The sequence below is a fragment of the Canis lupus genome, chromosome 22, assembly GCF_048164855.1.
Source record: "Canis lupus baileyi chromosome 22, mCanLup2.hap1, whole genome shotgun sequence".
NCBI classification, from domain to species: domain Eukaryota; kingdom Metazoa; phylum Chordata; class Mammalia; order Carnivora; family Canidae; genus Canis; species Canis lupus.
The window spans coordinates 38,874,988-38,899,894 of NC_132859.1; the positions used below are offsets into that span (position 1 = coordinate 38,874,988).

Below are 24,907 nucleotides of genomic sequence, written 5' to 3' on the forward strand. Positions count from 1 at the left end.
CTTTGGAAGTTACCATTCAGACAGAGTGTTGTTCAGCTTCTCCAGAGTATGACCTCTAGTCATTTCCAAGAAGTCAAGGAAACTGAGACAGTGTTAGGACAAGTCCTTTGTCTCAGCTCCATATGCATTGTTAACTGTTTTTACTCTCATTTTCTTTGCGAAGGGTTTTCTGTTCTTTAGATTTCCCACATAGAAAGTGAATAACCTCCACGGCAATGGCCAACTGGCCTTCTTTGTGATTCCTACATCCTTTTAGGGGTGATTCACTGGCGCCCGTGTGCCAGCATTGCTAAGCCTCTGCGAAAGAAAAACAAGGACGATGGGAAAATAAACAGTTCCAGGTGCAAACCACGGAGGCCTGTCTGCCTGTCTCCTTATCAAGTGAGTGCAATTACAAAACAGTGTGATTAGGCACAAATTGGCATTAGAGAGGACAGAGTAACCTCGTTGGGATACACTCTCCAAAATGGGTGCCCCATAAGGAATCCTTTAGAATGTGCTAGAAAAGAGAACCTGCATGACTCCTACCATGATTCTGCCTCTTCATACAACTGATGGTCGCATCTTGTAAAGTAAACGGGTGCCAGAGGGCACGGGCGATGGAGAAGGGAGACTGTGGAACACATGCAGAGCTGGATGGTAATTCTGGCCCAGCTAGCCTAGCACGTTGGCCCCATAAGGAACTTTATAGCAGCCAGATGCATTGCTCACCGTGGAAGCACCTCGGAGGGTGAATTTGCAGACAAAGGTAGGGGTGGGGAGAGCAATGAGAATCCTAGGACTTCAGAGCACTTGAGGAATAAGTGACAAGAACATTTCCCTGTCTATAAAGTCATTTTATCTCCATTTAGGATGGAGTCATTTTGTTTTCTTGGTTTTATCTTAAAGTGCAGTTGTTCTTGCAATATATTTTTATGTCCCATTTAATGTCAGGAGTTATGCCTTTTGAACCAGACTCCTGCCAATTTAGCTGGCCTTTGACAGAAAGAAGTTATTTCTCAATGGAAAGTGGAGCAGAGCAAAGACACTTGCTCTGAGAGGCATAGGAAACAAAGCGATGGTACCCAATGAATTCATTTGCCATCTATGGAGATGGTTGTGACACATGGGATCCAGTCCACCTGAACCTGTTAGAACAGGACCAGTGGGTGATAGAGCCCATAAAGAACCATGGGCTTTGGGAATTTTTCCCTGTGCTCAACTACCAACAGATTGCATCTTTATCATGTCAGTGACCTAAACAAAATGAGACCAGATTCACACCAATCGTTAAAAGTAAGAGAAAAAAGTAATTTCCTGAAAACATTGAAGGTGTCTTTAATGTTTGGACTGTTCCTCATAAGCTATGTGACACCCTGACAGCTGTGAGGAGATACTTTTGCAAGCCATTACAGCCTATTAATGAGTTTTCCTCACCTTTTTAACAATCTAGCTATAAATATCAAGCCCAGAAATCAAACTTTTGCAATCTGGACTTAACCTTCCAATTTTTTTCTCCTTTCTCATATCTCCTGCTATTAATGAGAAGATTCAGTGTAAAGGGTATTGATTGTGTACTGCTGATGAGCTGTATTCCCTAAGAAAGTTTGTCACTTGAAACACTCAACAAAAATACTTTCAAATATTCAGTGGTTATAGGAGTCTGATCTTTTCATGAGAACTATAGAACCTCTGACACTTCTGTGGTTTTCACCATCTTTGTAATGGCATCAAGTAAAGGTCACTGCTCAACAGATTTTTAATGGGTTGTGGTGGGCCAGGGAACTGAATCCCAGAAAAAAAATTGATGTGCCATCCCCAAATCTGTAACAATATGAGTTCAAAGTTTAAAACAATAAAGCTAGGTCTGAAGCTACTGAAAACAAACAAAACTAATCACCAAGTATTATCTCAGAATGGATACAAGATTTGTCCTTGGTGAATCCAGGCTCAAGTTTTAACTAACTTGAAAGAAAACTGAGGAGACATACCAACTCTCACCCCATGGCCCTACTTTTAAATATGCCTAAAGCAATTTTCACGTTTTCAAAACTTCTCTTCTCAAATTCTCAACTTTAGGATATGTCAGTTTCATGTACTTTCACGGTCAAAACAAACAAAAATTTGAACAATGAAAATAACAATGACTGCAGTGGAATAAAATCCATCAAATATCCTAGTTTATCCCTAATGATTCTAAAAAAGAAAAATTGTTTCGGCTATCTTTAGGGGATGCTAGGCAACTAACTCACTATTCTGAAAACTCATAAACGAGAGAGAAGAATCGTACATTTATCCTGCCCTGGATGTGCAAATGGTTTCCTTAGGGAAACAAAATGGGAATGAGGAAAGGTTTTTCTTTATGGTAGTGAGCCTACCAATAAATAAAGGAGAAACAAGAGAACAGGTTAGAAGAACATCACCTGATGAAATAATGGGTCTAAACAATGATCACCAATGGCAGCAAAATTCATGAGGTGAGAGGCTGATGCAGAGCTCTGTAATAGATGGATCCGTAATACCAGAACCCATGGATCAACATTAGCACAAAAAGAGACTGGAGATGTGTTCTCATTGAAGGACAAAACGCCACCTCTAAAGCCTTCCTGGTAAAAGTTCAAATCTGAATTTCACTAAGTCTCAAGATCTCACTGCCAAATTACAGAAAATATAGAGAACAGATGGACTGTACTGGGGAGGGAGCACTTAGATCCTCCAATTCTTGATGTCATCTCCAAAATCCACAACCTGGAAAACTCTACAGGATAAAGGACTTGGTTTCTTCAACAGATCAATTGCTGGGAGAGAAAAAAGGAGGAGGGAGAAGCTACAGATTAGAAAAGATTGGTATGATGAATCAACCAAATGCAACATATGGACCTTGAATCCTTATTCAAACGAGCCAACTATTAAAAAAGTGCAATAGGAAAAATTTTAATATAGAATGAAAATTTGATGATACTAAGAAACTGTTTCCTGTAATGGTGTGTGGGTTTTCTTTTTTTAATAAAGAGAGAATACATACCTTTTGCAGATATACTGAACTATTTATAGATGAAATGGCATGATGTGTGAGATCTGCTTCAAACTAATCTAATGATGGTGGGAGGGGATAGGGTTTAGACAGAACAGAGCAGAAACAGAACAGAGCATAATAAGCTCACAGATGTTGAAGTTGCATGATGGGTATAAAGAGGCTCATTATATTAGTTCTTATATATTTGAAATTTCCCATAATGAAAAGTTTATGATTAAAGAAAGAAAGAGAGAAAAAGAGAGGGGGAAGGGAAGCAGGAAGGAATCATATGAACCATACAAAAAGCATAATCAATATTCTCCCCCCAACAAGCACTAATGACATAAACAAAGTTCTCTTTGATAGGAACTTCTGTAGAAGATATAACTAGGGGGGAGAAAAAAGATAAAATTAGAACACAATATCCATGGTTCACAGCAGAACAAACAAGTTGTAATAAAGAATTTTACCCAAGAGTGAATGAAATCTGATAATCTGTCTCACCAGACAGCTTTCAAGTCCCCTTGTCATTGGAATTAAAAAAAGAACAAAGATAAATATAGATCTAAGGACACACAGCTGAAGCCGGTACACCTGTAAAAAGGCAGAATTTTTAAGTACAGAATTTCAAACCAAATATAGCGAACAAGCATGCCTTGGTGATAAGGTTATTTTCATGAAAATTTTAAAAAATATAAAGAGTAAAATAACAGAAATGCATTAAACAAAAAAGTAAAAATTAAAGAGCCCGTCGTCCTTAGAGTGTGAAATCCTGTAAAGAAGAAATATACTTCTATCTCAGCTCAAACCTGGGCTTTTCAGTTTCCAGCAGTTTCCCACTCAACTCTGCTGCTACCTACTGGAAACTTTTGGCTGAGGCTCCAACTACGGGGAGAGCTGTGGTGGGATGGGAGGGAAGCGGTGAAGCAGGTGCACCTAATCCAACCGGCTTTTGGCCCAAGAAGCAGGATGGCTGCCACCAAGGCACCGGTGCACCTACAAAGCAGGGGTCAGGGCCAGCCTCGCCTGGAGCCTAGCAGGTAAGCAGGACAAGGCCTCACCTTCTCCACCAATGAGCACATCAGCTTTACTATATTGTGGAAGCTAAGAAAGAAAGGACACCTGCCAGAGCTAAAATACCAGACCCAGACGTAATACAGTGTGATGGTCTCCGTGATGGGCTTTGGGTGGAAGCAACCTGGGAGGTGAGATTGATCAGGAAATCCAAATCATTCTGAATGCGACCCAGGCAGGATTGGTCTGGCCTCCAGAATCCTCAGTCACTAGTTAGGTAGGAGGGTGGATGCAGGGGCCCTGCTGGCGAGGCTGGGCTCATCTTTTAAGGCTAATTCTAGGCAAGAATCCGGGATATGGTGATGTCAGTGTTTTAACAGGCTCCAGCCACCTGGGAATGAGAACATCTGAGAAACTGCACAGAACATGGAGAGCCAAGCACCTGGAAATAGAACATCTGTAAATGAGTTTCCCTATTTTAATTCTAACAAGCTCTCTTCTCTCTCCCACACACAGAAACAGGTCTGACTGCTTGTGTTCCCTCCCTCATACCCAGACACAGCCTACGTTTCCTTTGCCTTTTTTTTCTCCCGTTCTCACCTCTTTGCTGGCTTGCCAGATTTGCTTCTCCAGTTCTGCAGGTATCATTTTACCTCTAGGAGACACAGATTGGAGACGTTCAGTTATGTTTAGTCGTGAGCAGACATTGGGACTGCTTTTTAAAAAGTATGCATTCCCCCTCCGCCCACCAGGCTTCCGGATCCTGTCCCCATTACCTTCCATCTGTTTCCACAAAGCAAACATTCTCTGTACCGATCCCAAGAAAGGAGGCTGCTTTCTTCATAGAGTAATGACACTAAATTAAAAGGATTGAGGAGGGAAAGGAAAACATGAATGCATAACATGAGAAAACTACTGCTTGTTAACCTAAAGTCATATGAAAAAAAAATAAAGTCATATGATTGAGCCCAATCTTTGCAACATTATCACATAAGAGAAAAAGAAAGTAATGATTCACACGAGCTCTGTGAGATAGTGGTTAAAAACCCTGACTTTGGTTGGGATGAGGGAAATCAGGATTTAATTCCAAGCTCTCCCAGTTACAGCTATGGAATCTTGAGGAAACAGCGTATGCTTTCCAAGCCTCAGTTTGCTCACTTAAAGGGGATGTGTCAGTGCCTAATTCATCTGCTTTTTGTAGAATTAAATGAGCTAATATATGTAAAGGACTTAGCACAGAGCCTATCCTAGGAAACAAGTTTGGTCACTGGAGGCTTTCCTTTTTCCAAAAGGTTGAGAGAAGTTGCTCTCGATGCTGCCAATAAGATGCAGCCAATAAGACTCAATATTGACGGAAACAATCTAGTCCACTGCCAACTCAAAACCTTCTGAAGAGTGAGCAAGACTCTGCTTCAAAAATTGCAATCGCAAACCACAGAGGAATTGAAAGATTTTCAAGAGCCAACGGGAGCCAACGGTGAGTTATAAATGCTGATCAAACACTTGACGAATCTTGTTTAAAATTGAATGTAAGATTGAAATTAGACACATAGGGCGGCCCAGGTGGCTCAGCGGTTTAGCGCCACCTTCAGCCCAGGGCCTGATCCTGGAGCCCCAGGATCGAGTTCCACATCCGGCTCCCTGCATGGAGCCTGCTTCTCCCTCTGCCTGTGTCTCTGCCTCTCTCTCTCTCACTCTCTGTGGCTCTTGTGAATAAATAAATAAAATCTTTAAAACAAACAAACAAAAAGAAATGAGACACATAGGAATGTGGCTAAAATCATAATAACAAAAAGTAATAATAATTTATGGACACCTCACTTTATGCAGCCTTGGCATGCATGAAGCTAATAGGAGGATCTAGAATTAGGTCTGGTCTATTTCTTATTGGAAATGGTAGTATAGGCTTTAGATTGTTGGGTCTTTTTTCCCCCTGCTACATAAAGCCTATAAAATAATTAGCATTCAAACATTGGAGATGTCACTCTTTATACATTAGTGTGGACAGGTGGTCAATTAATTCTTTTTCGTGCCAGAAAAATGAAGGTGCTAAAGGACATTATTGTACCAAAAACCCTTAGTAATTTAATTTGTAGGTATGAATACATTAAAAGAGTAGTCATGCCTTCACACTTAACTTGATATATTACCCCAAATGTGGTAATTTTTTTCTTCTTTTGTCAAGAGAGTTTTATTGGAAGCTCTTTTTTTTAACTCTGTAAAAATAAATGCAGAAGTAACACCATCAGGAGAAATGAAACCATCCTAAATAATTAATTTCCAAGTATCAAATAGGACACGGCCAAATGCCTGTAGGATGCATTTATTTCAAATTGTTACAGGAACGTATGCATATTGAAGAGTAATAATGTAGACGAAAATGTAATTAATTCTCTACTTGCGACATCAGCCCACCATAGCTAGGGTGACATAACCAAGGTGAATTATTTCTCACAAGAGATTTGGGCTCTGGCAACCAACTATTGATCTCATAATGAATAAATAGTAGCCTATCCCCTTGGCATCTGCCAATAAGGAAAATCACATTGCTTTGCCCTGAAAAACAGCCAGGTGTCCCCATCCAATGTGTCTATTGAATTAAAAAACTGGTAATCTGAAGAAAAGCTTCAGTGGAGCTATCTTTGGCTACCTCAGGGCAAAGTAGAGTCCAATGTCAATCTCAAGTGGATAGGGACAGATAAAATAAAAGTCTGCAAAACCAAAGTATAAACATCTGAAGGCATCAGAGGAGGAAAAGAGCCCTGGAAGTGCAGAGGAAGAAGAAGAAGAAGAAGAAGAAGAAGAAGAAGAAGAAGAAGAAGAAGAAGAAGAAGAAGAAGAAGGAAGAAGGAAGGAGAAGGAGAAGGAAGGAGAAGGAGAAGGAGAAGACAACGACGACAGAGGCAATGCTTCAGACACGCTGAGTACTTTCAAGGAAGGGAAAACCCTAGAAGGCCAGAGTTCAGAAGTAACCACTGCCTTTAAAAACAAAAATATTTGCTCCCGTCTCTGGTGAAAGGTAAGTCAGTCATTCGTTCTAATATCCCATCTCCCTCCCCCCCGCAACCCCACCCAGGTTTCATTCATCTACAGAAGACACAAAAATCCCAGGGCATTTATTTCTATAATGATACAACAGCAAGTGCTCTCCGAAAGACAGAAGTGCCCTGGCATTTGCCTTTCTGATTCCAACAAGGATTTTTTTATTGTGACCTTGGGTTTCTCAAGGAACTGCTGCTTTCCCTTCCACAGGTTGTATGCTGGACACTCAGGATCCTTCTAGTGCTGACTAGTCTGGTGCTCAAATGAGCTGCAGGTGGTGGGGAAACCGGGGGTCTGTGAATGTCATACATTGGGGAATGGAGAAAAGCAATGCAGTATAGGGACCTCTTCAACACATAGCTGGTTCAATTCCTAGAGCAGAGTCGCAATTCAGATGGGCTTCTCTTATGCTCAGCCTGACGTCCTAGGAAACATCTGCTGGCCTGTGGAGAATGCTTGCAATAGCATCCAAACTCCTGTCAGACTCACCTAGACAGAATAGGGTGAGTGAATGAGGTACGTGAGGAACCATGACCAGGAGAAGTGTACCCTGGTCTCTCGCCCCACCCAAGCCTCTATCCTGCTAGACAGGAAGTAGGCTGATTGCTGGCTGGCTGGGAGGTAAGGGTTTCTCTTCTCCCCTCACTTGTTAGTAACAGGCAATCATTACTTATGCCAATTCCCCGAATGACTTGAATTATAAACCTATGATTTCCATAAACTCAAGGAAGTCATATCTAACTGCTAATCAAGCCACAGATTTATTACTTTTATTGCTTTTCTCCAAAAGTCCCTTCACTTTAGTTCCTACTCAGTCTGGGGGCATCTACTGTGGGTACACTTGACAGAGCAGGGGTTCTATCATGATGTTCCAGGTCTTGGCCAAGAGTGAACTTACAATCAAAACCTCAAATATGCAAATATACCTCCAGTGGTGAGTGCATATACCCTGCATTCGATGATACAAGACAGGGATGGAATGGTTACCCTCATGCCTAAAAGCAAACAAGGGAGGTATAGCAAAAAGAGTGACATAGGGTTTAAACCCTTTGAGGAAACACAACCTCCTTTAATACTTTTTTTTTTAACCGATGAAATGGTTTGTTGTAATAAGTGGTGAAGGTGATCACCAAAATAGGAGCTAAAATGATGCAAATGCTATGACTTTAGTCTCTTTGGCAGAGTAGGGAAAGGAAGGAGCAACAAGGTAGAGTCTAGATGAATGGGGTGAAAATCTGTATTTGGAACTATAGTGTGTTCAGAGATACGGAGTTTTACTGTGGAATTCGCATTGTTATGAGCCCAGTGCTTAACAAAAAATTACCTTCAAAATTCCTGTGTTTACTCCCTAACCCCCAATACAATTGGATTAGGTTGGGATGAGGTCATGAGGGCAAGACTATCATGATTCCTGGCCTTATAGGGAGAGAAGGCAGGGACCTCTCCTTCTGTCCACCAGCACAAGCCAAGGAAAGACCACATGAGCACACGGTGGTCCACAAACCAGGAAGCGGGATCTCACCAGACACCACGTCTACCATCACCTTGACCTTGGACTTCCCAGCCTCCAGAACCGTGAGGAATAAATGTTGTTTGTTTATGCCAGCTGGTCTATGATATTTTGTTATAGCAGCCTGAGTAAACTAAGATGTCTATCTAGTTCTTGGTTTTTCTGGCTCCATTTTCAGCTGGCATGTTAGCCACAGCACATTTTACCTCTTTTTGCTAAAATATCTCCACTGGAGATTTAAAGAAAAACAATAGTTCTGTTTTCCCAACTGCATGAGGTTTCAATTTCTTTTCACTCCCAATCTGGCCAGCTACACCTGTGTCACTGATCTGTCCCATGCATAATCTTTATTCTAGGCTTCCATAGACTTCCTTCCCCTTTTCTGGAGCAAGTATTCCAGAAAAGAGCTCTAGTATGTTTTAAACCAGAGAATGAAGAAGGCAAAAGTGAAAGCACTGAGCTGATAGCAGAGGCCCTACCAAATCAGCTTTCACAGGCATGGAAATAGCAATTCAAAAGAAGGAACTTTGCATTTCTGATATGCTGGCTTCCACCAATGGAAATGCTCAAGTTTGGAACCCAGAGAAGGAAACTCAACTCTATAATAATTTCAAAGAACCAAGTGTTTTTCCCTAGATGTCTACATTCCCAAACACTCTGCTTGCTACAGAAGAAGCTTTCATGAAGAAGGGCCTTGAGTGGCTGAGTTAAGAATCTCAGATTAGATGATTCCTTCTAGACGCCTCCCACAGCCAGCGCCCACTTAGCACTTGGCACTGAACTAACCAGAGCAAAGGGAAGCCAGGGCAGGTAGAAGACATGGGAGGTGGCCAGGTTTTCTCCCACTGCCTAGCACTTACTCCACAATATACTGCTTCTGCAATAACAAAGTAACTCCTGCTCTTCTAGGGAAATAACAGATACAGAAAGGCCCAACTGGAAATAACAGAGAACTTTTAGATGCTGCCTGTGTTTCACAGGAGTTCCTGGATTATCACAGAAGGTACAGAAGCTCAACTCTTACTTCCAGGAGGCCAGGAAGAAGCAATGGTGGGTTGGACAGAGCCACCCACTGGAATCGCACAAGAAGAGAAAAGGAAAAAAAAAAATCTCTTTTAGTTAAGACTGCCCTTCAGCTGTGCTCATCTATTCTACCCATATTACTATAGCTAGGTAATTCTCCTCCTAGTAGTAAAACTAGCTAACATTTTTGTGCATCTATAATGTGCCAGATGCTGCTTTACATGCATTAACTCATTCAGTCTCTGCAACAACCCACTTAGCCGTGACTACTAAGCTCATGTGGCTGCTGGGTTGCTATGATGGCCCCAAATTGTTCACTTCTCCCTGTATCCATGCCCTTTGCAAGGTGACTTTGCAGCAAGTCTCCTCAAGAGAAAGAGTCTGGGGGGATCCCTGGGTGGCTCAGCGGTTGAGCGCCTGTCTTCGGCCTAGGGCGTGATCCTGGAGACCTGGGATCAAGTCCCACATCGGGCTCCCTGTATGGAGCCTGCTTCTCCCTCTGCTTGTGTCTCTACCATTCTCTCTTTCTCTGTGTGTCTTTCATGAATAAATAAATAAAATCTTAAAAAAAAAAGAGAGAGAGAGAGATAAAGTCTGTTTCCAACTTCTTAGATCTGGGCTCCTTGACATCACTTACTTCACTAAGAAAATGAGGTAGAAATGACAATGAGCCAGTTCTAAGCCTAGACTCAAGAGGCCTGGTAGGTTTCCATGCTGTTTGTCCCCTGGATCCCTGTCATTACCACACACCTGGACTAGCCTGTTGGAGGATGAGATACACGGAGCAGAGAGAACTCCCTGAAATCATCTCTGTAAGCCTAGTCCCAGATCAGCCAGCGGATGGCACCCCCCAGATACATAATGGAGCCCAGCCAAGAGCTGCAGAAGGGTCCTGGCTGTCCCAAGACTCATAAGCAATGATATCTAGCTATAGTTCTACACCACTGGGCTTTGGGATAATTCGTTAGATACACCAGTTAACTGATGATTATTTTAACAAATTAGGAAATAGAAGCACAGAGGATTTCATCAACTTACCCAAGGTCATTCGGATAGTAGTGGAGTAGTAGTGGAGACAAGAATTGAAGGCAAGCAGCCTAGCTCGAAGCCACAATCAGACCGCCTACTTTGGTGGAGGGTAAAAGGACATATTGTGGCATGGAATCATGTGTGGGGGGGGGAGGGGTAATATTCACTGTTTCTGAATATCTCCCTTTCCTCTTGAAAAGCCTTTGTGTTAGCCATTCAAAGTAATCAGTTATACAAGGCAATGTGAGTCTTCTGACAGCGCTGAGTGATCATCTATGTTCTAATAAATAGGACACTCAGAGAAGAGATTCACAGAAAGAGATAACACTTTCAAATTGAATGTTTTCTTTTCTCAAAGAAAAATGTCATAGACTCTAAATTTTAAATAAAGGTGATGTACAAAACTGAGTGGCCAGGGGTTACAGTATCAAAACCATCAGAATTTCCTTGGAAATGAAATATGGTGTTATACTCAGGCATATTAGTCACACATGGATAGGACCAAAGTGTATCAGAAGCCCCCCCCCACACACACACACAAACCCCCTTAAATAATGCATTATCTAGATCTGATATCAAAAATAATTTTTTACCTCTGCGGATGTGAAAAGGATTAATCTTGGCAACCCAGACAGCCCCTTTTCCTTAATATCAGGACAATATTTGTATCTAGCTAAATTCATTGCATACATATTGGACACCGAACCACCTGCAAAAAACAAAATTGAAATGACATATTTAGAGTGTGAAATTATAGCTCCCTAAAGGCTGACCACAGGGAAGACATGAAAGGCTACAGCTGCTCTAGTCTAATGACATATCCCCCCAGGAACCATCTGAGCACCATGCCCCACCCATGACTCTTGCACACTTCCTGACCCCCAACTGCAGCAATTTCCAATCTCAGCGAAGACCAAAGTTTGGGTCTATTCTCTCATTCCAGAGCTTTTCCAAACTAAAAGTTTCAATCTATGGGCAAGGGCCAGTATCCAAGTCTTCATAGTTAACAATTTGTCTGTCCCCTGACCAATAAAATGACAATACATGCTCATCTCTGTCCCAAGAAAGGACTGTAGGATGAACAACATGTGATTCAGAAACCTTCTCAAGTAAAATTGATTAAAAACCTTGTAGCCCTTCCCAATTTCCAGCAATAGATAATTTCATTTGTTAGGTATAAGTCCTAAATTGTAGACATCTCATTGGCTTAACATTTATGTCGGTTGTTGAGCATGTATGCAAAATGTTGTCTCTCCAGAGAAAGGAACAAGCTAGATTTTCAACAAATAGCATTATTTTTATCTGACTTTTTTGGAATGTGCAAATCTTCAAGGAGTTGTTCCTCATATAACACATGAATAAATGTTTAGGTGTTTGCAGTGGAAGGGAGATGGCAATAACTAGCTGTACTTACCTGGGTTAAATATTCCATCCCCTTCTTTCCAGCCAATAAATTCAATCATTTTCTTCAGAACCTCTTCTTCCACTAACAGAAACACTGGGGACACCTCATACGTATAACTAGATAGATATAAAAAACACTTCACTTCTATGACTAGAGTCAAACCATCCCTTTGGGGTCCCAAGAAATGTACATAGAGTTTTATTCAACCAAGTGGCTATGGAAGTACAGGTAGAGTTTTTGGAAATTTATCCAATTGGAAATAGAGAAATGTGCAGTCAGTGATGGTGCTGGTCATGGTTTGATAACTGCAATTAGCTGGCATGATGGCCAATAGCTGGCTGGTGGCCTTAGGGATACGCAAGCTACTTCAGCAATCATAATTTACAGGAACCCTTCAGTTCCCTTGAGAGAGATAAAAGCAGTGCATCTAGATTTCTTAATATTAGTCATGAGCAGTGACCATTTCATTCTTTGGATACTGCTTTGTGTGCTGTTAAAGAAAAACCATTATTGGGTGTCTGGGTGGCTCAGCTAGTTAAGTGTCTGCCTTTGGCTCAGGTCATGATCTCGGGATCTTGAGATTGAGCCCTGTGTCAGGCTCCCTGCTCAGTGGGGAGTCTGCTTCTCTCTCTCTCCCTCTACCCCTCTCCCCAGCTTGTGTGCGCTCTCTCTCTCTCTGTCAAATAAATAAATAAATAAATAAATAAATAAATAAATAAATTCTTAAAAAAAACTATTGTCATGGCAACTAGGTTTTCTTAGGTTACTACCATGAGTACTCTAGCAATCAGCTCTGGTTATTCTACAGAGAAACTACTCATCCTGAGCTAGGGTTTTCTCCACTACATGACTGTGTTTCCACAAATGGGAAGTGCTCTGTGGGATTTCTCTTATCATGTGATGATTTTATTGCAGAGGACTACCCAAATCCCCTGTCACTGAAGGCTTTGTTTCTCCAGGCTGGACTGCTGTTGTCAGAGAACACTAATTTAGCCCTTTTGGGAATTGCCTCAGGGGCATGGAGCCATCTTTCCCAAGGTCACAACCTTTCCTCTTATAATTGGTCTAGCTGGAGGTATAAAGGCCTGGCCATATAGCCCCAACTCCAGACTGCTCTTAAGGGCCACTGTAACTCCAGAGACCACCATGAAGTCAGCCAATCTGTGTCTCTGCTCACTCCTGCTGCCTTCCCCCCATCACTCATGCCGATCCCAAGGGCATTCTTAATAAACACCCTGCTCACTAAACTCCATTTAGAGAAGATTCCCAGGGAACCCCACCTGGGAGGGTTACCATGCTTTGTTTCATAATATTTGAGCTTCTTCTTTCTCCAGATAACTTGAGGGTGACTAAATTATCTATAATTTCCTTCTCTAACAATTAGGCCATTACATTAAATTGTATCTAAACAAATGTGTACTCCAAATATGTAAGCTAGCCAGATACACTTAAATTTACAGTCACAGAATTTAATGCAAATATTTTAACACCCTGAAGGGAAAACTTTGGAAACAAGGGGAAACAAAAGCACAAAATGATATAAAACAAAACAACAGAACACCTACTATGTGTCACCTCCCTACTTCCCTACATGCCAAGCACTCTACAGACATCATGTCATTTTGCAAACAATCCAGGTTCTATTTTCAACCATGCTAGGAAGCCAGTTCACACATATCAAAAGTGTGGGGAAAAAGTATATATGTTTATGTGCACCTGCAACTATAAATGAAATAATCATTCACTTTTTTAAAAAATTAATATTAAGCCTGCCTTAAAAACTGTAGGCTCAACTGTAAACCTGGGGATAGCCATGGAGGTGGAGAAGAGGACAATATGGAATGCTCTCGCGGCTTGCTCACATTTTCAGCGGATTGTTCACCTTAGCAACAATTTAATACTTTGCAAACCACTGCATGTTTTAACTAAAAGAACCCAAACAGGAAGTTAGAAAACCCAGGGCGTAGAAGGAAAGGTTCATAGAGTTGGGTAATTTTACGGTTTCTTCTGTCCCACCTACCATGTAACCCTTCTACTCAGTGTAAACTAATATCTTTTCATATTACCCCACCAAAACTAGGGGTGACTTGGGGTGACTCTAACTGAAGTCACCAGTGATATCTGTGTTGCCAATTCAAGGGGAAATTTTTAGTCTCTGTCTTAAATACTCAACATATATGCTTCTAGACACACTCTCCCCCACGGCTTCCATGCCTTCCTGCTTGATTTTCTCCCTCTTTTCTCTCTCTCCGTTGTAGGCTGGTCTTGCTCCTCCTAACCTTGAGGTATTAGATGTCCTCAAGGCTCATCCTATGTTTCGGTCCTCACTCTATATTCTTCCCTGCAGACCCCGCTTCTCCATCTCTTGGTTTGTTTTTATTCAAAGTGTTTTCATCCTGCTCATCAAAATCATATGTTTAGCTTTGAAAATATATCAGTGTTTGGGACACAGCCACAGGAATTTAGAGTTAATTGGTCTGGGTTAGGACCCAGGCCTCAACGTAATTTTTTGGAAATGTCCCAGGTTGATTCTAATGGACAGGAATAGTTGAGCTTCACTGACTTAAGGCATCCCATCCATGCCCACCATTTCAATTACTATCATTCCCCTGTAAGTCCTAAATTGATACCTTTCATAGAGATATCAGAATTCCAGGCCCAGGTATCCCTCAGCTTGGCTGATACATGCTCTTGAATAGCCCAAAGTCACTGCAAACCCAGATGCTCACAACTGAAAATTAAATTCTTGCTCTTGCCTTTTTCACCATATCCCTGAAAACTAGTCCCCTTTTCCAATGCTTCTTATGTCAATGAATGACGTGACCATCAACCCAGCTACAAAAGTCAGAAACTGAGGCATCATTGTATAAACCACCTTTTTTGTCCTCATTCCCAAGGTCAATATATCATCCAGATCTTTCTGTTTTATCTTCTAAACACACTTTTCTTTCTCTCTCTTCCTACCATTTCTAAGTTCAAGCTACTTCCATCTCTCACCTAAGATAATGCCCTCCTGATCAGTCCCCTTCAAATCCACTCTCCATATTTTGAGGGATCTTTTCAACAAGCTAATGGCATATAATGAGTGAGAAACCTTTAAAAGCTTTCCTTTGTACTTAGAATAACTCACAAACGTGGCTCACTGGGTCTTGCACATCTGGTTCCTATCCATTTCTCAAACCACATCCTCTTTTAGATTCCTATAGCTTTCTCAGCTATACCTTCACTGACCTTTCAGTTCATAAGATACACTATGCTGTCTTCTGCCACAGGGCCTTTGTGCATACAGCTCCCTCTGTTTGAAACTCATCTCTCCTCTTTTTGCCTACTTAGCTTTTACTCATTCTTCAGCTATTAGTTATCAGTCCCTCAGAGAAGACTTTCTTGAGCTCCCAACCAGGAAAAATTGTCCCACTCATATTTATAGCATCATGCACTTCTTCATATGCAAATTAAAATTTTACATTAATTTGTGTGGAGAATTTTGATTAATTTGCATGGAGCATCTCTATCTCATGAGACTTTTTGCTTCATGGGGGCCAAGTCAAGGTTTGTTTTTATTCAGAGTGTCTCTCCAGCACTTAGCAGAGACATGGCTTTTCATGTGGGAATGAATGACAAGATGCTTAAGCAATTTTCTCATCTGTTAAATGGAGATAACCATGCCTGCATTAACCATCTCACAATACCACTATCAAATCAAACATCTCTTTAAAATACTGTGAAGTGTCATTCCATTATTTATGATGACACTATACAAATGAAACCATGCAATAGAAATTCATGGAATAAAATTTCACCTAAGAGATCCCTAATGCATGCTCTGTGTAAGAGTCCAGTAAAGTGATACTTACACACTTGGGTTTAATGCTTCTGTCATAAATCGGGCCACCAAGGAGTAATAATCAAGTCCAGCATACAACTGGTTGAAAAATCTTGGATGGTCTGTAAATTTAAGCAGAGCATTCATCTACACAGCAATAAAAAAAAAAAAAGACTCTCTATACAACAGTAACATAAATCAATCTTTCAGACAGTGACTGCAGCCAGATACAAAGGAGTGTATACTGTATGAATTCACTTATATGACATTCAATATCAGGCAAAGCTGATCTATGGAAACTGAGGTTAGAATTGGGAAGGTGATATTCACTAGGATGGGGCTTGAGGAAGGCGCTGGAGTGCTGGGAAGGGTCTATATCTTGATATGGGTGATGGTTACTCACTCATGGACATGTATACATTCATTGAGCTGAGCAGTGAAGATTTGTCCACTTTACTGAATGCAAATTATGCCTCTATCTTAAAAAGAATTTAAAATCTAATCAGGAACAAGGGAAATAAATGTTGAAGACCCACCTCATAACCTTTTCTACTAAACAATAGCTTGCTTCTAAGTAACACTTGGGCATTCTCTTAAGAACTCTGGTTTATCTGTTCCCTTTTTTCTACAACCCAGATCCAAATCAGAACCCTTGAGAACTGGATTATTCAAACTACTTGTCTGATATCAAAGCCTGCTACCTTTCTCTTCAGAAGCTATCAATATCAATTTCCCTATCTTTAAATGCATTTCTCCCACCAACAAGGTTCACTTCGGGCTACCAGCAGTGAGTGGCCTTTTCGTTTTTCAGATTGGACCATTTTTCATGGTGCAACTGGCATTATGTAGATGGAGTAAGATGTGACTCATCATGCAGCTTACATAAACTTTCTAATTCAACTTACTTCAAAGGCAGTAGCCTTTAAGACTCAACTTCAGTTCCAACTTTCTATTTTTTTCCCCCTCCTATAAAAGGTCTCATAAAGGTTCTTGGCTTTACACAGTGTGAATATTCACACCAAACACCAGGCTAACTGACTTGACATTCTCAATCATAGGAAGCCCAGCATGACAAAGAACAAAGAGGCAGGAGGTCTGTTTCTAAATTTGAGTATTTGAGAACCTTTTTAGTTAGTGATTTCTCATTGCAAAGTACAACATTTGGTTTTAGCGTTTTTTTCTCTTTAAACAAGAGGTCCCATAAAAAAACAGAAATCTAAGAGAATGTTTTTTTAAATGAAATATGGAAAACTTCCCCTAATCTGGCAAAGGAAACCAGACATTGCTACAAGTAATTTTAATAAGATTTTTTTTTTTAGTTCCGTGTTAATTTATGATTGATTTCCATGGTAACATTATGGAAAATATCCAGTAAACTGAAAAATCTACTGCATTAAATGTCATTCTACACTTCTGACATGCACCATAATAATAAGATATGTATCTCTGCTTTTGAAATGCTAACTGGGTTTTTGATACATACACCAGACTTTCCCAAGGGAATATAAACCAATTATTTTTAGCCAGGATTTTATTATGCTTTTTCCACTAAATTTAGTTCAGTGTCAGAATTCACAAAGCATAATGCCTGCATGGTCTTAAGCACTAGATTACCTTTACAGCACACTGCGAAATGCATATTTTGGAAAGTTACTTCCTTAGTTCTGGAACTTGTTCACTGGGTGCATAGCTATTAATGGTTGGAATAGTATGTCAGCACAAGACTAATACCACGCTACCATGCTACTGCATTTACAAACGATCATAGTGGTTAAGCAGTATTGTGAAGCTATCACAGCAAAAACTCCCTATGTGTTCATTTTTTTTTTACACTTTCCTAAAGTTTTTCATTTCTGATCCTGCTAGATTTGATCAAATAATTCAGCAATTACCAACTGCCAAGACTTCATTAGTATCTTTCCAATCTATTCCTGTTTATAGTAAAGACACCCTCCAGCACATATTTTGCATGTTCTGAGCCATCAAAATTTAAAGTCCCTTAACAAATTCTATAATCAAACTATCCTTTGCCAGTGTGCACCAACATAAGCAAAGATAAGTAGCAGCCATAATATATGGTCTTGATTATAAATGGAGGATAGAGGATTGCCAAGGAGTAGATAATATTTCTGTATGATGACTAATACCAACAGTTTTTCTATCCATTTATCTTTGGCCTTGACAAAAATCTGTATTAAGGATTAAGTAGCCCATTATAAAGATATCAGAACCACTATTTTTTTTATCCTAGAACACTGGGATCCACTTTCTTATCCCAGAAACACTGCCATACTAAGCTTTACTATGAGGTAAATACGTGCTTAAGAAAATATAAGAACTTGTTAGGGGCACAGATCAAGGAGGCAAATGAAAGGTCTTACTAGTTTTGACGCTGTAGCGTATGACATCCTGGCAGAGCTCCAACAGCCTGTGGTGTGGCTCTCCTGTGTCCCTCATCTCCAAATCAAGAAGTTGTTTCAGCTGTTCAGGGGGCCGCCACTCACAAACCTGGACATTCAGCAATGGTAGTTAATTGAGCTCCCACTGGAGCCAGGCATCAAGAGGAAGTTAGCATCATGGACCCTACCCTCATGGAGCTTCCAGAGAAGTGGGAGAGACCGAGATTTAAATATACAACCATAGTCCAGTGTGAAAAAGCTGTGATGGTGACCCAGATGTCATTAGAACAAATGAGGGGCCCCATCTTCAATTTGGAAGGTCAAAGATTTCCTGGAGAAACTGATTTCTAACCAAGGCAAGATTAGGGGATGGAGGAAGGTAAGGGGCACTCTAGGTGGAATTAATAGAAGTTGTAAAGGCTGAAATATAAGGGCACATCTGAAGAATGGATTTAGTTTGGTGTATTAGAACATGGGATTGGTGGAAGGGGAGGCAAGAAGGGAAGCTGGAATGCCAAAATAACTTCTAGCTAGTCTCTCTGCTTATACCTTTACCCTTTTCCCATACAGTCTATCAACCTGGCACCCAGAATCCAGAATCATACCCTAAGCCATGGCTGTACCTCTGCTAAGATATTTCAGTGGCTCATTTCCTTCAAAGTAAAGCCAAAGTCCTAACAATGACTTCAGATGATTCTGTATAATTTGCTTCTCTTCATGGTGTTTCCTCCCAAGTCTAGCACTGCTTTCCTCCTGGCTGACTCTGCCCCGCCACCCTGACCTCTTTGTTGTTCCTTAAACACATCAGGTACACTCTCCTTTAGAGTCTTCAAACTGGCTGTGCCTTCTGCCTGGATGCTCCTACCCCAAATGTCCTCATGGCTAATCTCCTCAGTTCTTTCAAAGCTTTGCTCAAAAATCACTTTCTCAATGACAGCAATCTGATTCCCTTACTTAAAATCACAAGCTTCACATTACCCCACCCTTATCAGTCCCTTTAACTTTTCCTGCTCTCTCTTTTTCCATAGCACTTATCTTCTTTCAACATACCATGTAACTCATTTATTGTGTCCCACATAGTCTCCATGAGAGCAGAGCTGTCCATCTGTTTGCTCACTGCTCCCAAGTAACTAACACAGTGCCTACCACACAAGAGGTGCTCCACAAAGATGTGATGAATGAAAGGATGAATGAATGATTGAGATAAATGAGACCTGGATCATGACGAATTTTCCGTGGCATGTTACAAAATTTGAACTTGGCTCTAAGGCAGCCATTGAAATGTTTTGGACAGGGGAGTGATATGAACATCTTTGTGCTTTGGACAATAGCTTTAGTTGCTATATGGAGATTCCAAGTAAAACTGAGAATAAGAGGTGACTAATAAACCAAGCAGAGGGTAGTATTCTGGATAAGGTAGATACAATTGGAATGAAGTACTTCCAGAGATATTTCAAATGCACAAATCAGAAATCAATCACACAGTAAAGATGAGGGAGAGGGACGAGCCAAGGACAACTCTGAGGTCTGTAGCTTATACATGTAGGCTGATGGTGGCAATGAGGAAACGAATCTTGTTGGGGTGGGGCAGGGATGATGAGTTTGGGGCATATATAGTCTGAGGCCTCTCAGGACATCAAAAAGGGGTTCAGATGTTGGTATGAAGCTCTTGTGAAAAACCAAAAACAGAGTTCCAGACCCACACCATGATAATACAATTTGAGTGACATAGAGAGAATCTACTCCCTAAGATAAAAGGCACAGGATCTCACCTGGGTACCATCAACACTTAAGAAAGATATAGGAAAGGAGAGAGGAGCTCACTTGTGAGGTAGAGGACATGCTGGAGAAGGATGGACAATCTGAGAAGAGTTCAGTGCAACCAAAACAAGGGAGAAAGAAGGTTTTAAGGAGAAGATGGTCATCACTCTCAAATCCTACTGAGAAGCCAAGTTGGATAAAGACTGTGAAGTGCTCATGAGATTTATCAACAAGGAGGTGTTCTTGGCAAGAGCAATTTGACTTAGAGAGGTGGGAGTGGAGGCCAGATTGCCACGGAGTGAGGGTGTGGGAGGTGAGGAAAGAGAGGGAGGGAGGGAGCATAGACAATCTTTAAAAAGTTCGACTGTGGAGGGGAGGAGAGAGACAGGGGAGTAGCCAGGAAGTCAGGAGACTAAGGAGGTGGGAGGTTGGGGAAAGCAGGAAGAAATACTGAGTTGTACAAGAGAGATGAAATTAAACTCTGAAGTGGGAACCATAATAGGCAGAGGGGAATCAAAAGTGACTGAGACCATTGAAAAGAATGGCTCCTGATGCAAGCATATCTCAGAGATACTGCAAGTGTGGTTCAGACCATCTCAATAGAGCAAATATTGAAATCAAGTGGGTCAAACCAAGATTTTGGTTTCCCAGTGCATATAAAAGTTATGTTGATACTGTACCATATAGTCTAGTAAGTGTGCAATAGCGTTAGGTCTAAGAAATGTACACACCCGAATTAAAAAATACTTGTTGAGGGAGGTCATCGAGAAGAGGTGACCACCAGATGACCCACGAGCTGGACCTGAGTACTTGGAGGCTCCTCACCCCCTCCCCAGTCTTTGGAATGTGGGTTCTGATTGCCTTTCCTGCTGCTAGAGGTGTCTCCAAGGACTCGGCCTTGACTTAATGAGGAAGTATTTGAAACTGTTGTATAGTATATTTGATTAAGCTCAGTTAAGGCCTCTCTATCTATATCTAACTATCCATCCATCTAACTACCTATCTATTTATCTATCAAAACTTTTAAGGTTTGGCAGGCAGGTGTAAGGGTCCACTCATCTTGCTGCCATCCAACACATGTCTCCTTTGTATGTTCCCTTTGCTTATTAAAACTGCCACCTGCCAACCTGGAGCAGCCTATTTATTTCTTTGGTCTCCCTCTGCTCTCTGCCAGGAGCCAGTTTCAGATTTCACCCAGGAAACTCCGGAGGAGATTATGAACCAACACTAAGTTATTGCTTTAAAAAAATTTAAAAAATAAAAAAGCAAACCATCATCTGAGATTTCAGTGAATTGTAATATTTTTGCTGGTGGAGGGTCTTGCCTCCATGTTGATGGCTGTGGACTGATAGACAATGTGGTGGTTGCTGAAGGTTGGGGTGGCTGGGACAATTTCTTAAAATAAATAAAGTTGGCTGCTTTAATCGACTCTTCCTTTCATAAGCAATTTCTCTGTAACATGTGAAGCTATTTGATAGCATTTCACCCACAGTAGGACTTCTTTCAAAATCAAAGTCAGTCTTCTCAAACCCTGCTGCCTTTTTGCCAACTAAGTTTATGTGCTATTCTAAATCCTCTGCTGTCATTTCAACAGTCTTAAGGGTATCTGTATCAGGAGTAGATTCCATCTCATAAAACCTCTTTCTTTGCTTATCCATCAGAAGCAACTCCTCATCCATTCAAGTTATATCATGAAATCGCAGAAATGTACTCCCATCTTCAGGCCCCACTTCTAATTCTAGTTTTCTTGCTATTTCTACCACATCCACAGTGACTTCCTCCACCAAAATCTTGAACCCTCAGAGTCATCCGTAATAGTTGGAATCAACTTCTTCCAGACTCCTATTAATGTTGATATTTTGACTTCTTCCTATGTATCACAAATGTTATTTATGACATCTAGAATGGTAAATCCTTTCCAAAATGGTTTCAATTTACTTTGCCTAGATCCATCAGAAAAATGACTATCTATGGAGCTATAACCTTACAAAATATATTTCTTAAATGGTAAGACCTGAGAGTTGAAATTACTCCTTGATCCATGGGCTGCAGAATAGATGCTGTTAGCAGCCATGGAATCCTTAATCTTGTGCATCTCTACAGAGAGAGCTCTTGAGTGACAATGTGCATTGTCAATAAGCAGTAATATTTTGCAAGGAATCTTTTTTTCCTGAGTAGTAGGTCTCAACTGTGGGCTTCAAACATTCAGTAAACCATGTTTTAAACAGATGTTCTGTCATCCAGGATTTATTTTTCGATCTACAGAGCATAGGTAGAGTAGATTTAGCATCATACTTAAGGGCCCTTGGGTTTTTGGAATGGTCTATGAGCACTGGCCTCAGCTTCAGGTTAGCAGCTGCATTAGCCCTTAACAAGAGAGTCAGCCTGTCAAAGCTTTGAAGCCAGGCATTGGCCTCACCTCTCTAGCTTTGAAAGTCCTAGGTAGCATCTTCTTCCAATAGAAGGATATTCCACCTACATTGAGACATCCATTGTTTAGAGTAGGTCTTCTGGATAACTTGCTGAAACTTCCACATCAGCTCTCGCTGTTTCACCCTGAACTTTTATGTTATAGAGATAGTTTTTTCCCCTACACCTCATGAACCCACCTCTGCTAGCTTCAAACTTTTCTTCTGTAGCTTCCTCACCTCTCTCAGCCTTCCTAGAGTAGAGGAAAGAGAGGAGGGCCTTGCTCTGGATGAGGCTCTGGCTTAAGGGAATGTTGTGACTGGTTTGACTTTCTATCCAGACCAATAAACCTCTCTCCAGATCAGCAATAAGGCTGTTTGACTTTCTCATCATTCATGTGTTGACTAGAGTAGCACTTTTAATTTCCTTCCAGAACTTTTCTTTTTGTAGTCAAAATATGGCTGACTCTTTGGGACAAAAGGCCTACCTTTTGGCCTTTCTTGGCTTTCAAAATGTCTTCCTCACTCCTAGCTTTTGATTTAAGTTGAAATTAATCCTTTCAGATGAACACTTAGAGGGCATTTCAGGGTTCTTCCCTGGCCTTATTTCAACGTTGTCATGTCTCTAAATAGAGAGACCCGAGGAGAGGGGGAGAGATAGGAGAACTGCCAGTGGATAGAAATAGTCAGGACATAAACAACATTATTAGTAAGTTCACTGTCTTCTATGAATGTGTTCGTGGTCCCTCAAAACAATTACAATAGTAACATCAGAGATCCCTGATTATAACAAGCCATAAAAATATTGTTATATTTTATAATATGATGTTATAATATATATACTATGTTATATAATATGTTATAGAACAAGTACAGTAATAATGAAAAAGTTTGAAATATTCTGAGAATTAACCATATGTGACACAGAAACACGAAGTGACCAAATTTCAATAGTTTCCTATTGAAAAAAAGGAACTGATAAACTTGCTGGATGCAGGGGGTATACAAACCTCCAAATTGTAAAAAACATAATATTTGCAAAGTGCAATGAAGTAAAATGCAGTAAAAAAAAAAAATCCCTATCTACACAATGACATGATCAAATCTCAGAGATGCATTTTGCTGAGAGAAAACTGCAAGACTCAAAAAGACAATTGTGATAGAATTCCACCTGTCTGGCATTCCGGAAAAGGCAAAAAATACAGGCATGAAAGATAGATCAGTGGCTGTCAGGGGCTAAGACAAGGGTCAGGGTTGACTATAGAGGGAGCACAGGGACATCTGAGGGGTGATGGAACTGCTCTATATCTTGACTGTGGTGTAGTTGTCACGTGACTTATCAAACTCGTATAACTACATGCCAAAAAAGGGAACAAATTTTACTAAATGCAAATTATAACTCCGGTTTTTGAAAAAAGGTGGCTGAGAAAGAATGTCTACAAGAGAAGGAACTAGAAGAAATCAACTCACAAAGTGTGGGGATGGATCTATCTGAAGGTCACCTTTGAAAGGTGCCCTGTTGGATCTCTAACAAAGTCAGACTAAGTGACTTAAAAACTCCCACCTCCTTCCCCCAACCCTAACAGAGTTTTCAACCCACCTTCAATTGGAGAGCCTGCATGGCTATACCATTGCAATCAACATGTGCTTCCTTAATTGATAATTTAGGATCCTAAGCTTCCCCTTCTTGTCTTACCTTCCATTAGTCACCTATATAACCCCTTTTTTTGAGGGAGAAAGTTCCCTTCTGCAATGATCTTTCTATTCCTTACCTTCCTGCTTTCTTCAACATACATGGGTTGACTTCTCACTGCCCATCAAAATCTTACTTGATCTTCACATCCCACATCAAAGCTCAGAGAGTCCACTCCTCTATGAAATCCCCCAAATCTGCCCCAATCACACACATTTATCACATGCCTGGGGACCCCCCATCTTTTTTCCGATGAAAACTTATCCTTCCAATTAGACTATAAATTCTGTTCAAAGCTGAGCCTTTATCTTATTTGTCTTTATATCCCCCAGGGTCAAATATAGTGGTTTACCCATAGCTAACACTCAGTTAATATTTAATGACTGAATAAAGGCCAATTACAAAAGAAAAAAAGCTTACCAGAAAAGCAGTGTGCTCCAAAGTAAAGCAGGTCCAAAATATCTCACAAGTACAGATAAGACCAGAAAATATGCAATTATAAATATATGATCAAGAAATACCATCAGTGATTTTTGCCTTGAATAAGGCTATGCTAAGTTCACAGAACACTTCGATCTATTTTCTAATAGGTTTTCCCAAATGCATGCGATCAAAAATTCAAAATAAATACCACTTCAGATTCAAAATCTTTTTGTTAAATGACATTTATTTTTGACCAACAGAATTGGAATCAAAATCCCTCCTATACATCTGCTTGTTGATCGTTCAATTTCAATATGAAAGATAATCAATGTGATAAAGGATAATTTAGCGATTATAAGAGATATACAGAGGAGAAGTTAAA

The 24,907-nt window shown here is 40.6% G+C and overlaps 1 protein-coding gene across 4 annotated transcripts in view; it reads right to left on the minus strand.

The window, feature by feature from the left end:
- Nucleotides 1–24,907, minus strand: part of GADL1 (glutamate decarboxylase like 1) — a 163,553-nt gene that overhangs the window by 109,125 nt on the left and 29,521 nt on the right. For 3 of the 4 annotated variants that reach the window (XM_072793098.1, XM_072793102.1, XM_072793101.1), the window contains 7 exons: nucleotides 24,523–24,564; nucleotides 18,223–18,349; nucleotides 15,873–15,963; nucleotides 12,028–12,134; nucleotides 11,207–11,322; nucleotides 4,786–4,865; nucleotides 4,610–4,664 (listed from right to left, as the gene is read on the minus strand). In XM_072793098.1, coding sequence (XP_072649199.1) covers nucleotides 4,610–4,664; nucleotides 4,786–4,865; nucleotides 11,207–11,322; nucleotides 12,028–12,134; nucleotides 15,873–15,963; nucleotides 18,223–18,349; nucleotides 24,523–24,564 — 618 coding nt within the window. The remainder of the gene's footprint in view (nucleotides 1–4,609; nucleotides 4,665–4,785; nucleotides 4,866–11,206; nucleotides 11,323–12,027; nucleotides 12,135–15,872; nucleotides 15,964–18,222; nucleotides 18,350–24,522; nucleotides 24,565–24,907) is intronic. The other variant, XM_072793100.1, reaches the window with a different exon arrangement.